Source organism: Nanorana parkeri, unplaced genomic scaffold (assembly GCF_000935625.1).
Source record: "Nanorana parkeri isolate BGI_ZX_2015 unplaced genomic scaffold, ASM93562v1 scaffold220, whole genome shotgun sequence".
NCBI lineage: Eukaryota > Metazoa > Chordata > Amphibia > Anura > Dicroglossidae > Nanorana > Nanorana parkeri.
Genome location: NW_017306488.1, coordinates 1,348,005 through 1,367,058, shown reverse-complemented (window position 1 = coordinate 1,367,058; position 19,054 = coordinate 1,348,005). Strand labels below are relative to the sequence as shown.

At 43.4% G+C, this 19,054-nt stretch overlaps 1 protein-coding gene across 1 annotated transcript in view; it reads left to right on the top strand.

Annotated features, from left to right (window-relative positions):
- The first annotated feature begins 6,227 nt into the window (after positions 1 to 6,227).
- The window catches only part of SESN2 (sestrin 2), an 18,258-nt gene continuing 5,431 nt past the window's right edge, over positions 6,228 to 19,054 (top strand). Inside the window, exons 1-3 of the mRNA XM_018555981.1 lie at positions 6,228 to 6,390; positions 13,410 to 13,622; positions 17,430 to 17,612. Of these exons, the coding sequence (XP_018411483.1) occupies positions 6,385 to 6,390; positions 13,410 to 13,622; positions 17,430 to 17,612 (402 nt within the window). The 5' untranslated portion in view covers positions 6,228 to 6,384. The remainder of the gene's footprint in view (positions 6,391 to 13,409; positions 13,623 to 17,429; positions 17,613 to 19,054) is intronic.

The window sequence follows — 19,054 nt, the reverse complement described above, 5'->3', positions numbered from 1 at the left end:
GGGTATTCAGGTAGACTGATGGGATGATGCTGATTTATTACCCAATGTACAGACTAGACCAGGGATGGGCAACTCTAGCCCTCCAGCTGTTGTGGAACTACAAGTCCCATGTGGCATTGCAAGACTGATAGTTGTAGCCATGGCTCCCAGAGGCATGTTGGGATTTGCAGTTAAAGCACTGCTGGAGGGCCAGAGTTGCCTACCCCTGGACTAGAGACATACACAGCTAAACCAGGATATTAGTGTCACCCAACTGGCTGAGCAGCTGGGTGTAAATAACAACATTTTGTATAGGCGTTGTCGTTAGCGCTTTTGCAGCACTGGGGGGGCCCGGTTCGAATCCCAGCCAGTTTACTATCTGCAAGGAGTTTGCATGTTCTCCCTGTGCTGGCGTGGGTTTCCTCCGGGTACTCCCGTTTTCTCCCACACTCCAAAGACATGCTGGTAGGTTAATTGGCTCCTGTCTAAATTGGCCCTCTATGTGAGATGGGGACCTTAGATTGTGAGCTCCTTGAGGGCAGGGACTGATGTGAATGTGCAACTATGTAAAGTGCTGCGTAAATTGTCAGCGCTATATAAATACCTGTAATAAATAAATAATAAATAAGCAACAGAAATACCATTCTACTTTTATGTGTTGCTCACATGAAATGACATTTAGAATATAATGTTTGGTCAATGTTTCTTATCTACATTGAAATCATGTAATTATATTTACTTAACCACTTGCTGCCCGGAGCAATTTCTTACTATTTGCAAACACATGATATAATGTGAATTTTTGGCTAGAGAACAGCTTCAGACCCCCCAAACAATGATATATTTTCTGAAAGCAGAGGCCCTGTAGAATAAAAAGATGCTAGTTGCAATTTTTTATGTTGCACTGTATTTGCGCAAATGTTTATCAAACCAGTATGTTTAGGATAAAATACACTAAAATGAAATTTAATACACAGAAACAGAATATAATACCCAATTTTTTGGTAAAATATGAAAGACGGGGTCAAGTCGGGTAAATAGATACCAAACAGGTCAAACCTTAAAATTGCATTTGCCCGTGAAGCCGCAAAAAACTTAATTACCCAAAATTTCCCATAGGGGACACTTTAAAAGCTTTTACCGCTCATCTTTTTAATATTCTTAAAAATTTGTAAACACTTTTTTTTTTTTATACAATGACCTTATTCCCATGACATACTGTAGGTGGCTAACAAATCCCCTATGTAATAGCAGATAAGGTGTGACAGGTCCTCTTTATGGAGACATCAGGGGTCTTTCAGACCCCTAATGTTTCCTAGGGACCCCAAAGAAGGTGAGGAACAGAGATCTCTTTCTCCAGTTTCTTCTCCTGGCTGTAAGAGCTAGGGCTGAAACAACTAATCGATAAAATTGATTATAATGGATAATAGGAATCGTTGTCAACAATTCTCATTATCGATTATTTTATTCCCCCGCCGCCACTGTGCTCCTCCGGAGAATGTGATGTAATACACATCACTTCCGGGTCCAGTTATCAGAGGAGAGATTAAACGATCCGGCGGCTGTATAGATGCCGGATCGCTTGTACCTCAACAGCCATCGCCGGGTGTTTAAAATGACACCAAGAACACGGCTGCAGCAGCCGTATTCTTGGTTTAACCACTTCTGCGGCCCGCCGTATATGTACGTATTGCGGCTCAGAGGTGGTTAAGTGAATGGAGCCCTCAATCATAATTCAAGAGCATGTACATTAAAAAAAAGTGAATGTCCATTTATTCTTATACAAGGGAAAAATATTTTCGGAATGCATCACTATTTAGAACTGTTTATTTTGGCAGATGTGACAGAACCTTTGATAGCTGTGCTCATATAGGGGCTGGGTGTTTTTGGCTTGTGATATTTACCTAAACGCTAAACTTGCTGAGTTGGTCTTTTCCTTGTATTTCAGTCATTCTGTGTAAATATTATTATCTTCAGCAGATAAATGAATTTGTCTGGTAAACACTCTGTCTGAAGATACCCATAGATTTATAGCTGGCCATACACAGATTGAATCCCCCCCACCCCCTTTCCCGTTGGATCGGGCTAAATTCGATTCATGGGTTGGCCCTGTCGGTACCACTCAAGAAGAAAAAGGTCCAATTTTATCACAGACTTTTGCCGAAAGAGCCAGGTGGAATATTGTCGATCAAACAGTGACTATAGCCAATCAGCTGCAGTCAATGTTAAGGTATTTTGACAGCCACAGGTGTCGGAATATTGCTCCATCCATGCTCTTAAAGTGCATGGTCAGCTTAAAGAGGGACCTTGCCCCCCCCCCTTATTTGTTTTTTAACTCCTCTCACCTTTTTATTGTCCTCGGTTCACAAACTCACCTGCTCAGCAAATTCAGCATGGTCCCGCTGCGATCTGCTGTTCAGATGACACAGGTCAGGTCCCATGCCGCTGCCTTGGTACCCCTTAGTCATCGAGAATTGAGTGCCTCCTCTAGCTTTAGGCAGCCAGCTCCCGGTGACACGCACTGCTCTGCTCACCAGTTGCTCTGTGTCCTCACTTCTGCAGCCACCTGGGATATATGTCAGGACATAGAACCCTCATGGGTTGAATGAGAGAAATTGTCTTGCGTGGATGACATACCCTCCCTTGCTGGCTCTTGTATTCAAACTGCCAGCATCTGTGGATTTCAGAATTTCAAGCAGTGACTACAACTGATTAACTGCAGTCATTGTTTGGGCAACAATTTTTCCACCTGGCTTCTTTGGTCCGTGTATGGCCAGCTTAACAAGCTGGTGGCACCGACAGATTTATACTGTAAGAAGGAGCAGTAGAACACAACTATTTTGTAGCAAATCCTGAGCATTTAATGAGCAAATATAGCTACCCAGATTCACATACAGATGCTCCTCTGGTTGCGATCGATCGAGTTCCGATCATTCGCATTTACGATGGAGTGTACTGTACATGTACAGGCATAATGAACCCTGTCTGTACTGTGCTGGTCGATCTCATTATCAGTTGTAAACTAGATATGAACACTGTCTAGATAGGCAGAGCCAGCTGTCAGTCACGCAGCTGGGCGGATCCAGACATAATTGTCCTCCTGTCTAGGGTGACGGGAGGACGCTAGTTTGTGTCCTCCCGTTACCCTAAGGAGAACTATGGGGAAAAGCCTTAACCCCATAGTTCTCCTTTAACATCCTTGAAGCTTCATACAGATATCTCAAGTAGAACCTTTTCGGTTCACATCGTATCACTGTTTAAATTTGTTTTTTTTTAACTTTATACAAAGTGTACAATGTGTGCACAGCAAAATGGGGTGCTGCCGTGCGGTGACCTGTGGTGGCATCCAGTGCACATGCAATAAAATGCAGCATGTTTGTATGTTATCGCAGCACCACACCCATCACACCAGCATTTTGGTAGGAAAACAATGGTTTTCTATGTGTCCTTGTGGTGATGTGCGCTGAACGCAGGTTACCGCAGTATGTGTAAACAGGCCCTTAATCTTTTCAGTGCCGCCATGGGATTGCACAACGCAGCCCAAAACCCAATAATAAACAAAAACAAAACAATTAACCCCTTCATGACCAGCGATGTACAGTGTACGTCACTGGCATCGGGGCTGTTTAAACAGACTCTGTTTCAACTTGTAAAGCCGACTGTTGGGTTTACAGTAGAAGCTATTCTGACAGCTCAGCTGCCGCCAGATCACTTCTACGGGTCGGTGAACGGGTCCCCCCCCCCGACACCCCCGCCTAGTTTCCCAGGCTCCGTTGCCTCTCCTAAGGGCCCGGGACCGGCTTCTTTGGTTTTGGCGGGAAGCTTGGGAGGAGATGGATGAATGTTCGTTCGCCGATCCCCTCCCCATTCTATGGAACCGGGAGTGATGCAGATTGCATCCCTTCCGGTCCCATAGCTGTCAGTGCTCGGCGCCTGAAGCTCAGCTGTAAGCTATTGAAGTGCGATGTGCACTTCAATAGCTTATTTAGAGTGTAAAGGTGACACTGGGGGTCTTTTGGACCCCCAGTATCACCTTAAAGAGTACCTGTCACCACCATCTGCTATCACATGGGGGGCTTGTAAGCCCCCCTATGTGATAGCAATTCAAGTTTAAAAAAAAAAAACAGTTTTTAAAAATAACATTAAATTAAATAATTTTATAGGTCGTGGGTTGCCTCCCTGTGGGCGCCTAATTAACACCTCTCCCCCTATGGTAGATGCACTTAGGGAAAAAGTAGAAAATGATAGGGTTTCTGGAGGGGTGTAATTGACCATCCAAGAGAGATATTGCTAAAAATATATATCAAATTTTATTTTGTGATTTGTATGGTTAAAAATCAAATGCATTTAATCAAAATCCTGCATGGGATTTGTTTGTACAAATTTAGTCACTTGTATAATACATACATATTAATATAATCAAGGTGTTCAAAATGACATCATATTGATCACAGAATTTTTAATAATATAATAGCCCCTATTATGGCTTATCTTAAAAGGTCCCAACGCGTTTCGTGTGGCTTCATCAGGGAACCCAAAGTAGATCATGCAGGGTTTGTTTGCGAAGTAAGGGAGACACTTGGAGGATCGGAAGAGCGGAATCAAGATGACCCCACCGCCACCTAAACGATCTCTTTTATTGTCACACCTGGGACCTCAGGGTTACACAAAGAAAGATGGCAACCAATCGTCCAGCCGACTTTACTAGGATGCTTTATCCAAGGTGAGGTATGTTGGGAGGAAGCCCGGCTGTATAGTAATATAATCCTATTGAATTTGACTAGTGGTGTGAGGCTAGTTGTATGCCTCCGTAGTGATCTCCGCTGGGTCGATCAGCGCTGTAAAACGCCCAGGTGTGAACCAGGCCTTACACCATTGCGTTGTGTTGATGTGCATTTTTAAAAAGGACAGCAGACTAAATTTTTTTTTCACAATGCAATGCCTGCAAAGGCGTAACAACGCAATGTGTGTGAATGCATCCCTTTTTGAATCAAAAGTGTGTCTTCTCTGCTATCCCGGTGAAAACATGTTCGCTTTTTTCACGTATCTCTTGTGTGCGGTTTTGGTGTGAATTGGCCCTTAATGCCGAACTTCCTGCATGGTACAATAATCCGAATCAAAAACTGGAAAGAAAACCGGCCAACATAAACAAGCCCCTATCCGCTCTGTATACATTGAGGGGAATTTATCATAACTGGAGCAGACAGAATCTGGAGCAGCTGTGCATGGCAACCAATCAGCGTCTTTCTTTCATTTTCAAATCTTAACTGTACAAACTAAATATAGACGCTGATTGGTTACTGTGGGCAACTGCTCCTTATTCTGTCTGTTATCGCGATATCGCGGGAATTACCGCGCGATAAATCGCTCAGTGTGAACGGGGCCTAAGAGTACAATAGGGAATATCTCCTATATGAACCCGATTTAAAGCTGGCCATACACTATACACATTGTATTGTACAATCTCCATTAGGGCTGGTTCATAGCATAAGCGGTGTGCCAAAGGCACGATACCGTGCGTTTATTGCACACTAATGCGCAGCGAACCTAATGCGTAGGTTTCTGTGCACTGGATTTGCTCTTCAACGTCGGCCGATACTCATGTAAGGGTCCCGGGCGGGCCCCCCAGGCCCCTTATATGAGTATTGGCCGTACCCCCCTGATGGCTGCCCTGACTGGATTACCATTTATTTGAATGCCACCCGAATGGCAATGTACAGTATTGCAATGCACAGTGGCCAGGAGGTGCATTGGGGTGCCATTAAAATGACTTATCCTTAGACGTACCAAAGCTAGGTAATATGAAGACAAACCTAAACAATTCATTCCATTAGCATCCAGATAGGTAGACACTTGTCACTATATATCACTATAAAGATATATATCTATAAAGAGATATCTATATATGTCTATATCTTTATATATATAGTGTATGTTCACCTTTAGAACAACCAACATCTAGTAAACACCACAGAGGAATAGGATGAGCTGGTTCCTCCGCAGACTCCTGGAACATCGCCTACAAAAGTTGTTTATCTCTTTACATTGATTGCAGCATCGCAACAACAGTGGGAGCGACTACACTTCCCGAGAGCCTTTGCGGCCAATGCTGACTCGGGATTGGCGGAGAAGACCGTAGCCACGGTTCCAGCTGGCGAGCCTATAAATAAGGCAGCGGGAGGAGCCGCACAAGGGCAGAGTTCCAAGTTGGAGTAGAGCGGAGTACAGATGGTAGAAGACACCGTACTATGCGCCCTCTCCTCACCCGCGGCACACCGCTCACCCGCAGCCCTGGAAGCCGTTTGTTCCGTTGCCCCCGTTAGGGTGGTTGGCAATCAGTGTACCTGCCCGAGAGTCAGAGAGGACTGCTACCCTGGATGCCTGTCATGTTGCGCCCATAGGATTATGAAGGTGTGTGTGTGTGTGCTAAACGGCTTTGATGGTATTTTATGTTTTTACACCCCTCACACAAACGCTAGCCTATTCTGTAAGGTTGGCCAGCATTGACCAATGAGAAGTTGTCTTTGGCTGTACGCTGTCAGCTGATTAAGTCGGGTGTACTTCGCACTGTACTCGTACTGTGGTATAGTTTGTGTTGTGTACAGCTGACGACCGGGCAGTGGGGGCAATGCTGTGTGTGCACTATGTACTGGTCCGATCAACCTGTATTTCTCCTATATAGTTCCACTATGGAGCGGGCTGTACTGGTTGTTTACCAAGGTAACTTCAATGTCCCGGCTGCTGGGGAAATCGGTTGGTGAGCACGTACTCCAGTGTGTAATATGAGAAGCCTGTTGTCTAGACCTGCGCGGTCTGCTCAATAGGTCATGCCCAATAGAAGGGTCACTAGGCTGATCCTGCTCACGTGATACAGGCTCTTTGCCGGTCCCTTTCGTCATTTGCCTGTGGTCTCCATGTAATGCTGGTGCAAGGTTACATCAAGACTTTTTGTGGTGCAGAGATTAAATCTATAACAGGAGTCCTGGGTTGTCTGGGCTGCTCGGCAACAGCTTCAATGCTAATCATTGTGATCGTTCATGTGAATGATCTCCCATGTATACCTGAACATTACAGCTCATTACACTTCCTTTCTTTTCTATTGTGGCTGTCCATGGCTTTAAGCTGTAGGCCTTAATGTGCGTATATGCAAAGGTATAAAATTACTAAATGCTCTGCTCAGGTGTGAAAGCTGGCGAAGGTTGCGTTCACCCCCTAAGCATGAGCGCATAGCCAGGTGATTTACAGTATTTTGTGCATTGTACTTGCATTTTTAAGTGTCTACTCTTGATTCTGTATTGTAAAGCTCCTGTACTACTTGGAGCGACAGACGTTTTCTCTCGAGCGTTCAGGTGTGAATGAGCACTGTAGAAACAAATAGGATTTTTCAAGATGTAAATGTAGCCTAAGGTGAGGTATACGGTTTTATTTTTCCGTTCAACCTGTGGGCTGAAAGCTAAAAAGTAGAACAGATATCTCCAACGCTTACGAATGATGATCGAGGAATACTCTGCTGTTTCGTTTTTTTATTCTGACAGCGGCCACCAGCCACTGTTAGAATACCCAGCTGATTGGCTGCCAGCTTCATTTGGCCAATCATTTTCTGACCTGCTCTTTCGATCAGCTGATTGAGGGATTATTATACAGGATTTATATAGTGCCAACAGTTTGCGCATCGCTTTACAATATAAGGATGACATTACAATCACAATACAAATCAAGACAAGATGGTAAGGAGGGGCCTGCCCCTGAGGGCTTACATCTAAAAGGGAGGGGGGAAGCGGAAGGGTGCCCACAGCGGTACCCATGCAGCAAATTTTGCCTGTTTCATCAGGAACTAGCTGAAATGTGAAGCTTGTATAGCCTATATGTCATTTAGGTAATTGTCCCTAGTGATGCAATTGAAATGTAACTTGTAGTAATTAGGTCATTTAGGGGATCAAACAAAATAGAACTGTTTGGGTGCTGCAAAAGCAGATATAAACACAATCACTAAAGTCGTGTAGACATCAAAGCCAACACTTTCTAAGTTTGTATAGAGTAAGGAAAAGTGAAATCCCCTGTCATAAGTGTCCCAATGGGAAGATTTAATGTTACTTTGGGGACTATTCACTAAGCTGCCGTAGGCAGCCGAGTGAATGACCGACCTGAAGTGAGCCCAACACTGTTGTATCAGCCGTACATGGGCTTGCTTCACATGGCTTCGGGTCGGCCAAACATGCTCAGCATGTTCGGCCGACCCGAAGTGCAGAAGGAGTTCGACTCAGCCGATCCAACATCTGGATCGGCTGAGCTGACCCTCCGGCAAAGCTACTCACTGTTCGGTCTATTCTATTCTCATAGATGCCGAACAGTAGTGAGTGAATAGCCGAATGCCGCTGAGCGGCATTTGGCTCGGCTGTTCTGCTCGGTCCCTCAGAGGTACCGAGCAGAACAGAAAAAGAGTTTTAAACGTTTTTAAAAAGTAAATAGAAAACGATTGTGCGGAGCTAGCAGTGACAGTTAGCTCCGCCCAATAGTTTCCTATTGTCCGGCGGCTCTGCTGCTGTCAAAAAGAAAAGAAACTCTCCAGGGCGCTCTGAGAGCTGGCTGCCCAGGAGAGAAACACTGCTGTCTTTCTTTATTCTGACACGGAGCGATGTCAGAATAGAGAAAAAAAAATTATTTCCCATTGAAATACATTGCTACATTACTATTGGCTATTTCAATTTGCAATAGCCAATAGTAAACTTGCATTGTACCCACCCTCTGCTGCAGTTCATCAGCAGAGGGCGGGTACAATGCAAGTTTACTGTTGGCTATTGCAAATTGAAATAGCAAATGGTAATGTAGCAATGTATTTCAATGGGAATTTTTTTTTTCTCTATTCTGACATCGCTCCGTGTCAGAATAAAGAAAAAGAAAGACACAGCAGTGTTTTCTCTCCTTGGTGGCCGGGAGCAGGAGACTCCAGGGGCGCCAGGGAGAGTTGGGCTGTTTGGAGATCAGTGTCCCTGGTTAGCAGGTAACCAGGGACGCTGATCTCTCTGCAAGTGTTAGGAGCCAGACGTAAGATCACGGCTGGCTCCGCCCAGCTGTCAGAAGCAGGCTGTCGGCCAGCTTCGGCTTTCAGCACGGCTCAGCCGAGCTGATGCATATGCGTTTGGCTCGACTGAGCCGCTCGGCCAGGTTTGGGAGCTGTACGGGCTATTGTGAATGGCACGTACAGCAGCCCTTCGGTTCTACTGAACCGAAGGGGTCCTGGGGCCGAAGCTAGCTGAAAGATCGGCCGAAGCTACGGCTAGATCCTTCGGCAGCTTCGTGAATAGACCCCTTTGTGTCCTGTACAGGACATGAGGACATTTCTCCAAAGTGAGGGAAATGCGTATCGAAACCCAAAATCAAATATTTATCCGTTTGTCAAACTTTAAATGGTGGGGTTTTTCTTCCCTTTTCCTTAAAAACAAGTTTTGGGGGAACAAAAGTAGCCACCCTCCAGTAACACTCTTCTTTTAGACCTCCTTTCACACTGAGCTACATCCATTTTTTCAGTGTGATTTTGAGCTGAGCGACATTGACATTGTCGCTCTACATAGTGCGACTTCTCGCAGGGACTTCGTAGCTGCTACATTGGGCTATAACCAATCAAAAGCGGTCATGATGTGACCTCGTTCCTTATTTTTCTGTGCAAAAGTGACACTTCTGTAGCGCGACAATGTCGCTCGACATTGAGCTACACCATTAGTCTATTGGGTTAAATCGCACAAAATCCGCCGAAAAATAGGTCATGTTCGAGCGACAAGCCTGAGCGATGAGCTACGGTCGACTTTGGGATGTGAACAGCTCCATTAAAATGTATTGGACAAGCTACATTGAGCTGATATTTGAGCGATTTTGGAGCTGAAATCGCGCTACAAATCGCTCAGTGTGAATGGGGTCCTAGGCCCCATTCACACTAAGCAACATACCTTACAAGTGGATCTGCGCGGCCAGGATAGCGCGACTGTTCGGGGCGACGATTGCGCGACCTTCACTGTCGGGCTGCATTCCAAAATAGAAAAATAGCGCAACAGCTGCGGGGAAAAAGGGTCCTGCTGACGCGACGGGTGACATGGAGCTGTACATTAGAACAGCTCCATTGAATAACATTGGCCGGCGACTTCTCGTGATATCGCGGCGGATATCGTGCGGCAATCCGTTCAGTGTGAATGGGGCCTTAGGTGTCTCCACTCTGTAGAGGAGTAAGTCGCCCTTGCACAGCAGCACTGTCGCCCTGTGAGGGGGGTAGTGTTGGATGGAGTTGATTAAGAAATTAAAGCCGAACTGCAGTTAACACTTTTAAGCAGTTAGAGCAACAGTTTTGTATTTTTTCCTTTTGGGATAAAGGCTTTACATTGAACAAATATTGTGTAACCATTTGATACCACAAGACTTGATGAACGTTTAAAATGTAATTTTCTTTTCCAGAAGGTGAGGCTAAGGGCAAGTTCACACCAGAAACCATCACAAATGCGTGTCTGTGCAGTTGCATTGCAATCTGTTTTTGATACTTTTTAACGCGTTCCGATGCTTTTTTTTCAACTAAAAATGCAATTTCATTCCACTAACTATGAATGCTAACTGCATTTAAGCATATACTGTAGATGACATTACTTTGAAGAAATAACTGCCACCATGTCAACAGCAATAAACTCATTAGGACAGTGCACAAGATACACCAGCATGCCTGCTACACGGAAAGAGGGAGGGTAGGTTAGGGGGGAGGGGTGGTTTCTGCAAAAGGAGGACCGTGTTTAACAAACATGTGAGTGGAGATGGTGGTGTCTGATTATTCTGCATACTCTTTAGTACATAGGTGGTATACAACTATCTAGCTGGGCTGTATATGAAACATCAAAGTTGCTGAGAAAGAACTCGCCACATTTTTTTCTTTTTGCACCCTGTTCAGACCAGAAAACTCAGGGTATAATATGGTATAATTGAGCAGTTATTTCCCTCCACTTTCCCATCTTCTGCCAGTTGTTTTTGTGGTTGGAATGCTTAGGAGTGGACACCATGTATTTTATGAAGCTGTCAGCATCCACATCGGCCATAGCTCCAATATCTCTATTACCTACAAAGAGGAAGTCCTTGGATGATGACACAATTCTTTTTTTTGTGGTGTGCTCTGGTGCATTTTGATGCGTTTGCATGCCTTTTTGATGCGTTCTGGTGCGATCCGATGCAGCTAAAATAGGACAAGCAGCATTTTATCTGACTGCATCGGAACAGACTGCAATGGTGTGAATAGAGCACGAGAAAGCCCGTAGGAAAGCATTGTGTGGTATTTTGGCTGCAGCAGCCAAATTGAATGGACTGCATCACAACTGCATACGGTGTGAACTAGCCCTTAATCTTCCAGTAGGGATTCCTGTTCTGGATACATTTAAAGGGATTTCCTTAATTTGTGTGGTCTTTGTAACAGTTACATTTTCTGGTGGGAAACACAGCACAAAGATTTACGTGGATTTTAGGCATATCCTTACTCTTTTTGCGCAAGAAAAAGGTTTGTCTTGAAATACTTTACTGTTTGATGATCTCTGTATGCTAATATACAGAGCCCAGTAGCTCAACCAGAAATGTACGCACACTCGCTTGATATCACATATTTGTAAAATAGATTTTATATACCAAATATGGCTTTGAATTTGTTTAACTCAAGCCATAGCTTTTTTATTTAGATTAAATGTGGAGGGTTAGGTCCTCTGTCAGCTTTTTATTACTGTTTGTGTACCCATTAGATTTGTCGTGGCCTCTGGTCTTAGGGATAAAACACGTCATTACATTTTCACTATCAGGTTAAATAAGCGAGAGTTTAGATTTTACAGATCAGTGAGGATAGACAGAGATCTGTTACCATACAATTAAGGAGACATCTAGTCTTTCATGTTAGTCATATGAACACTTTCTCAAAATGTAGAATGAGCATTGCGTTATATGGGTGGATGTCATAAAGTTTATGTATAGCCAGTTTACTTTTTGTTTCAAAGTAGGGAAGGTGGAACACTTGTCAGGTTTGTTTATCCCCCACCAGCTAAATTCACCCTCTGTATAGGAGTCCATTGTCACTGAGACAAAGTCATAGACTATGCAATATGTTAAACTTGTTACCAGAAGGTGGGAGAATCTTTCATTGGGCACAGCTGTTTCGGTGCCCAAGAGCGGAGTTCCTCTAACTTCCTGTTGCGTCTCTGGGACAGGAAGTGAAGTAGTCTCCACAATGGGACACACAGGAGCAAATTGGTAGGGGTTTTTAATTCTCCCCACTCCAAAAGTAAAACCAAAAGGTTCTGGGTATACATACTTTCAAACCTATATTGGTGGTCTAGGAAGGTTCTATATATCAGATTTTATAGTGCTTGGGTTTGTGCACAGATAACTATAGCTAATCATAAAAACACTGACAATCCTTTATAATTGTGTTGTCTAAGAATCCTATGAGCCATGTATGGTCATCACATTATAAAAACAAATTCAAATATTTGGCTTGCATAAATCTTTTTAAAATGTTTACAGTGTAAGTCAATGGGGGTCATTTATCAAAACTGAAGCAGATTTGCACTGCAACCAGCTTCTGTCATTTTCAAATCTTACCTGAGCAAACTCTAGATGCTGATTGGTTGCCATGGTCATCTGCTCCAGTTTTGATTGCCCCCATTGACTTAAATCTTTTTAAAATGTTTACAGTGTAGGTCAATGGGGGTAATTTATCAAAACTGGAGCTGAAGCCCATGGCAACCAATCAGTTCCTCTTGAGTTTGCTCAGATAAGATTTGAAAAGGACAGAAGCTGGTTGCAGTGCAAATCTGCTCCAGCTTTGATTTCTTCCCCAAGTGTGTTTTTCAGGTATGATCTCCAGCAGCTCATGTTTTCCTGATGCAGAGATTTAGTTGGTTTTCTGCCATAGCAGTTCTCACCTAGGGAATGAACATTCAATTCCCCCATCCATCCCAAACAGGGGCAGGTGTCCCCAAGGGGCCACAGTCACATTTCAATATACAGCAGGGTTCAGATGAATTTTTAGCAGTGTATGACCAACTTTAGTCAAACTTGAGCACTGGTGTTGACACACTGATGTAATCGAATGGATTGTTTTTCATGTTGAGACACACTGATGTAATCTAAAGCTTCTTTTCCATGTTAACAGAGCCAATATTGCACATGAAGTGACACGAGTAAAAAAAAAGTGTTTTCATGATGTAGAGAATGTAGTTGATCAGTATGTTCTACTGCATTCCATTTGCATGGTGTTTCTATTGCCCGGGGCAGCATAGGAACCTAGAAATGAATGATGTAATTAACACTTGAAGTTGCACAAAGCATGCATGTACACGTGCAACTTATCAGTCACAAATAACTGAACAGGCCTTTTTGTTTTCTGGATCATGTGCTGAAACTTTCTTGATTTTTAACAGGATCAAGGAGAGTTGATTAGACAGAGGGAGAACAGCGGACCCAGTGCTTATATACAAGTGAGCCAGCTACCCGGCCCAGCTGTGAGTGACAACATTGCTGCAGTCATGAGCCTTCATCCTGAGTATCTGCGAGTCTTCTGGGAGACACAGCAACAGCTTTTACGCATGGATGGACCATTGTCCCTCCCAGAGAGACACTATGTTGCCATAATGGTGAGTCATAAAATTATTGTGCATGTCTTAAAATGGATTTATTAGCATTTAAGGAAGTTTGATGTTGACTATAGCAAGGGAAGCATTGACACTCTATGCTCACAGGAAGTGGGTTGAATAATGCTGGGCCTCGTTCAACCAGGAGAAGGCTTGGCGCTAGATTAGTAAGTTTGCAGGAGATGGTGCTGAAGCAGCTTTAATAAATGCAGTGGGTGGGGGGGGGTCCACTTTTGTATTAAAGGACCAAACTTGAATTGGAATCTCTGGTGACACTATATAGTGAGGCTGTTCAGATACCAGTGCCGGTATTTAACATTTTCACAAGAACTAGCAGGGTTGGAGCTGTGACCTAGCGCTGTCCCCACCACTGCCCTGAAATCATTAGTCTGTATTGTTTTAGAAAAACTGTCATGACGCTAAACAAAAATGTATCAGTACTTGTATCTGAGTACTTGGACAAGTATCAGTACTTGAAATTTTTTTATCGGTGCAGCCCTAATCTCTATATATCTATATAGCTCTATCAGGGATGCACAATCCCAGGAGCTCTGTATGCTCCTTCAAAATGACAGCTGCCTCCTAACTTTTGAATTTTTCTCTAGTCTTTGAGCTGGAAAAGTATCAGTACTTGTACTGAGTACAGTACTTGGTATCTGAATAGCCCTACTATATATAGTTTGATTTTTGAAAACCGGTTTGATCATGCCACATGCATGGCCTAGACTCTTCTGGTGCACTTTCTACATGTGTGATTTATGAATGTTTACAATTGTGCTTTTATATTTTTTTAGGGCTCATATATACGTCACTTTCCTGCATTTGACATATGTGCCAAATCCAAGTCAGCAAATTCCTGCTGACTTTGATGTAGTGTAGGTGACAGTTCAAATACACGCCAGTAGGTATACTGTTAGATGTATCCTTTGAACTGCAGGCAAAGTAGGTCATATGTAGCAGAATCTTGTCAAAAGCTGCATTTTTTTTTTTATTTGTATGCGTGTGCTTAAGGTCTCGGTCACACCTAGGCGTATTGCATATGCAAGATCGTCGCGCGTTTTTACCGCGATTCGTGGTAAAAAAGTTGCGTGTTTTTTACCGCGATTCGTGGTAAAAGTCGCGCGACCGTCGCGATTTTCCGCAGGCTACTTGGCTGTATCCCAATGGAAACGCGCAACAAAACGGCCCAAAGTAGTACATGTACCTTTTCAGGCGTGGGCCGTTTTGTAGCGCATTAGGGACGGGCGGAAATACGCCAAGGTGGGAACGAGACCATTGAATACAATGGGATTTATATTTTTGAGCGTTTTGTAGATCGTTCGTCGAGCGTAGAATGCGCTACAAAACGTTCAGGTGTGAACGAGGGCTTAGTGCTTTGTTGAAATGAAAAAAGACAGGGTTGGACAAGCATGCTCCTCTACAGTGGTGGACCGTGCTGTCCAGTTGGCTTGGTTGTCCATTAGGGATAATGGTTAGTAGTTTGAGGGCTGGCTAAGGATTGTTTAGTTTCTTGGGAGGCAGCTATTTAAGAGTTAAGATGAAGTGTTAAGGTTGCAGAAACAGTTACATATGATGGAAGGGGGTGTAGTGTAGATTTGTTTTCACTGTTAAATTTAAATATTTAGAGCATTATGCCAAGAAATAACAGGGTTGGCTAATGACGGCAAAACTTATCACATCTTTGTTAATACTTTAGCAGTAGTAATAGTAGTGCTTTGCAGACTGCAGTAAAAGGCCTTCTGACTTTAGTGGATCTTATTCTGGTAACCAATTTATCAATCAACTGGAAACCTTTAGGCTGGGTTCACACCTAGGCGTATTGAATATGCATTTGCGGTAAAAAACGCGCGTTTCCGTTGGCTTCTTGGCTGTATCCCAATGGAAACGCGAGACCAAAACGCCCCAAAGAAGTACATGTACTTCTTTGGGCGTAGGCCGTTTTGTATCGCGTTCGGACAGGCAGAAATACGGCAAGGTGTGAACCAGACCCATTGAATACAATGGGATTTAGATGTTTGAGCGTTTTGTAGAGCGTTCGTTGAGCGTTGAACGCGCTACAAAACGTTCAGGTGTGAACCAGGCCTTACAGGTCTCTGTGCTAGCAACAGGCTTGTTTTTGTGACAGCAAAGCTACTCCTCCCTCTTTTTGCCTGTCAGCGCTTCTGTCACAAGACCAGCAGGAGAAGACAGCCTTCTTAAAACACTTGCATGGTCTATGACCAGCATTAAAATAAATAACGCTAACAAACGCTTTTTCAATGTGTTCTTTTCTGCTTCATGCTGTATCCCATCAGTATTGATAGATCTGTGCAAAAATAACAATGTTGATCTTGCTCATAATTTTGTGAGCATGTAGCTATGTGCACTCTGCCTCGGCTGCGCTCTTATCAGTATGTATTATCAGCGTTCTCTGCTGACTTCAAGAAACCGTCCCTTTATGTTAAGAGGGGCATTCTGTAGCCCTGAAACACTACTTTTGCTATTGTAATGCTTCACTGCTATACATGTAGGACAGTGAGTGTTTTCAACCTAGTACAAGGGAGTGTTTGTTACCCACAGGGTTACCAGGTGAAAATAAATAAAAAAAAGCCACTGTCAAAACGTACAAAAAAAATAAGTCACCGGCACTCCAAATCAAGTCAATAAATGTATTGACCCAAGTGATGGCACCTCTAGCAAACTGTTTGCCTGAGGAAGGGGCCACATGGTCCCAAAACGTTGCTAGAGGTGCTATCACTTGGGTCAATACATTCATTGACTTGATTTGGAGTGCCGGTGACTATTATTTTTTTTGGACGTTTTGACGGAGGCATCCGTTGTCGCTGCTGCACCCGCCCTGATACATTGGGCATTCTCCGGTCAGGAGTGCAATGGGATATATGAACCTTTGATTAGGTGAAAATAAAGGGGGGGAGGAGGGAGTCTGAAAAGAGAAACAAATGGACTGGTAATCGGCACCATATTTTTCTTTTGGTTTAGACATGCTTTAATGGCTTCCACTACAGCTGTTTCCGCTGTGCCAAGGTTTGGTGTTCAAAACTTTTGCCAAGTAGCATCCTTTGCTCATGTGTTTTTTAATATATAAAAAATGCAAATGATGCTATTTCTGTGTACAAGTAAAAAATAAAAGTGACGCTCGCTTGGCTTAGTCACTCCACCCTGTGATGCAGTTGAGACACTCCTGAAAGTAGCACTGCCGGCTTGGCAAGGTTTAGGTTTCTGTAAAATGGAACCTGAATTACTGCCAGCTGGTCTTCTACAGTATCCTTGGTTAATGTATTGTTAACGGTGGTGTCTGTAGCTGCTTATTCCTTGCCTTACATTCACCACCTCAACAGAAGAAAAGCCCTGAATAAGCTCCAAGTTCCAACTACACATTGCCAAGAATTCCCCTCTGATCTCCATGTGACAATGCTTGGTGCCCGATTCACTGTATAGAACTTTGAGGGATCAAAGCGGGCATAACCGTATGTGAAGCCAGCAAGAAAGTAATCCCTTTGCTTTGTGCACAGGTTTAATTTGAGTTTCCACTTTTTGCAGTCAAAGGTGGAAAAACCCCACTGTTCTAAAAAATAAAGATATTTTTAGGTGTGCTGTATGAATAGATGTCTGTAGCAGCCTTTGTAAGCATCTCTCTATTTCCAAGTGACAGGAAACTGTCCCCACAGAAAGACTAGGCTGAGCTTCCTCTCATTAACATACAATGCTTCTAGATATTTAACCCTTTGTTCCCAATTCGGCTGCAGAAATTGAAAAACTATTTCCCTCCCTTCCTATTTTTAAAGGTTTCATGTCATCTTTCCATTTTAGGCAGCTGCACGCCATCATTGTGTCTACTTGGTTTCACTGCATTCAACCTATTTCCTTCAAGTTGGTGGGGATCCTCGTTGGTTGGAAGGCCTTGATTCTGCACCCCTCAAACTGCGCAGACTTAATGATTTAAACAAGATCCTTGCTCATAGACCATGGCTTATAACCAAAGAACACATTGAGGTGAGTGACTACAGGATGTCACTATGTAGCAGGGACTCTTTAAGAAAATGGACTCCTTCAATGAGCCCAAATATGGCGAAGGTATTAGTAGTATGCAAGTTCTATGTTTAATCTATGCTAACTTGCTAGAAAGGTATACACAATATTTTCAAATGCATGTTTTACAATGGTAGGTTGGGTCTGAAATGTATTCTGCCAAATATCTCTAGCAAGCACTCTAATCAAGCACAACAGGCAAGTCATGCAAGAGCTGACTAACTTGACAAAAACCAGACCCCTTTTGTACACAAAGGGGCTTATTAAAATGTCGCACAAGAACAGTCTAATGCCCCAGAGTAACCAGTTAGACCTGCACTATAACACTACTGTAGAATGAGCTTGAATCAGGTTGCTGTGAACACAGCTTTTACAGCAGCAACATTTGTATATGTGGCCCAGAGCTGATACGACTGATATTAAAGAAATTTGGTTGCCAATAATAGATTTATCCGCTGTTAGGCCACCTTTCACTTTTAAAGTAAAACTACGACACTTTGGCTGGCCAAACTGAAGAAATATGCAAGCAGAGGTCACTTTGTGAAAACTGTTGGCAGATGCAGAAATATGAGGAGCATGGGAAGGTTGTCATTCCACTTCCCCAGCCCCCTACTGAGGGTGCCCATTGAGACTTAAGAAGGCGGGGTGCTGGGGTTTGAGTATAAATCTTGTTGCCTGTATCTTAAACTACATATTGTATTGACCTAAAGGTAACCTCTGCTTATGCATTTTCATCATATGCTCAGGCCTGTGATTGTAACTTTAACCAGGTGCAGACTACGGGCATGTTCTGTATGCCATGAATAAGTCCTCAAAGTGCAAAGGATGCCATACACCCTGTCCTTCTGTGGCTCCCTAACTTCCTTGCTTGCCAGAAAATCCTGACTCAAATTGGCAGCTGGGACTTGCTCTGCAGAATGGCACTGGGTTCAAGCTGCTAGTGCTTGAAACAGAGCTGCTGAACAGTGTTTGGAAGCCTCATTCAAAAATAGATTCTAACATTGTTATGGTTTTAGTACCTGAGTTGACTTATGAACTGCATATGATGCCAGGTAACCCTTTTGTGACCAGAGATTTTTGACCTGTAGATGCCCAGGCTAAATTTAGCGGTGTCGCTATGTCTATTTAATTTTTTTACATTGGATCTGAGCATTAGGAACACATACAATTGCGCATTCCTTGTTAATTGGCGTTCTCACGGCAAGGGGCATTTTTCATTCGAATTTACAAATGCGTATTGTAATCACGATGAGGTTAAGCAACACTACTGGTAAAATACAGCTTTTAAAAATGTTGCAATATTTATCCTGAACGCTAATCACCTCGAATTAGCTCTTCCTTGCCATTCTCCCCTTAGCTATTCTGCCAAATAATTTTTTTTTCTTTTCATTTCTATTTAAATTATC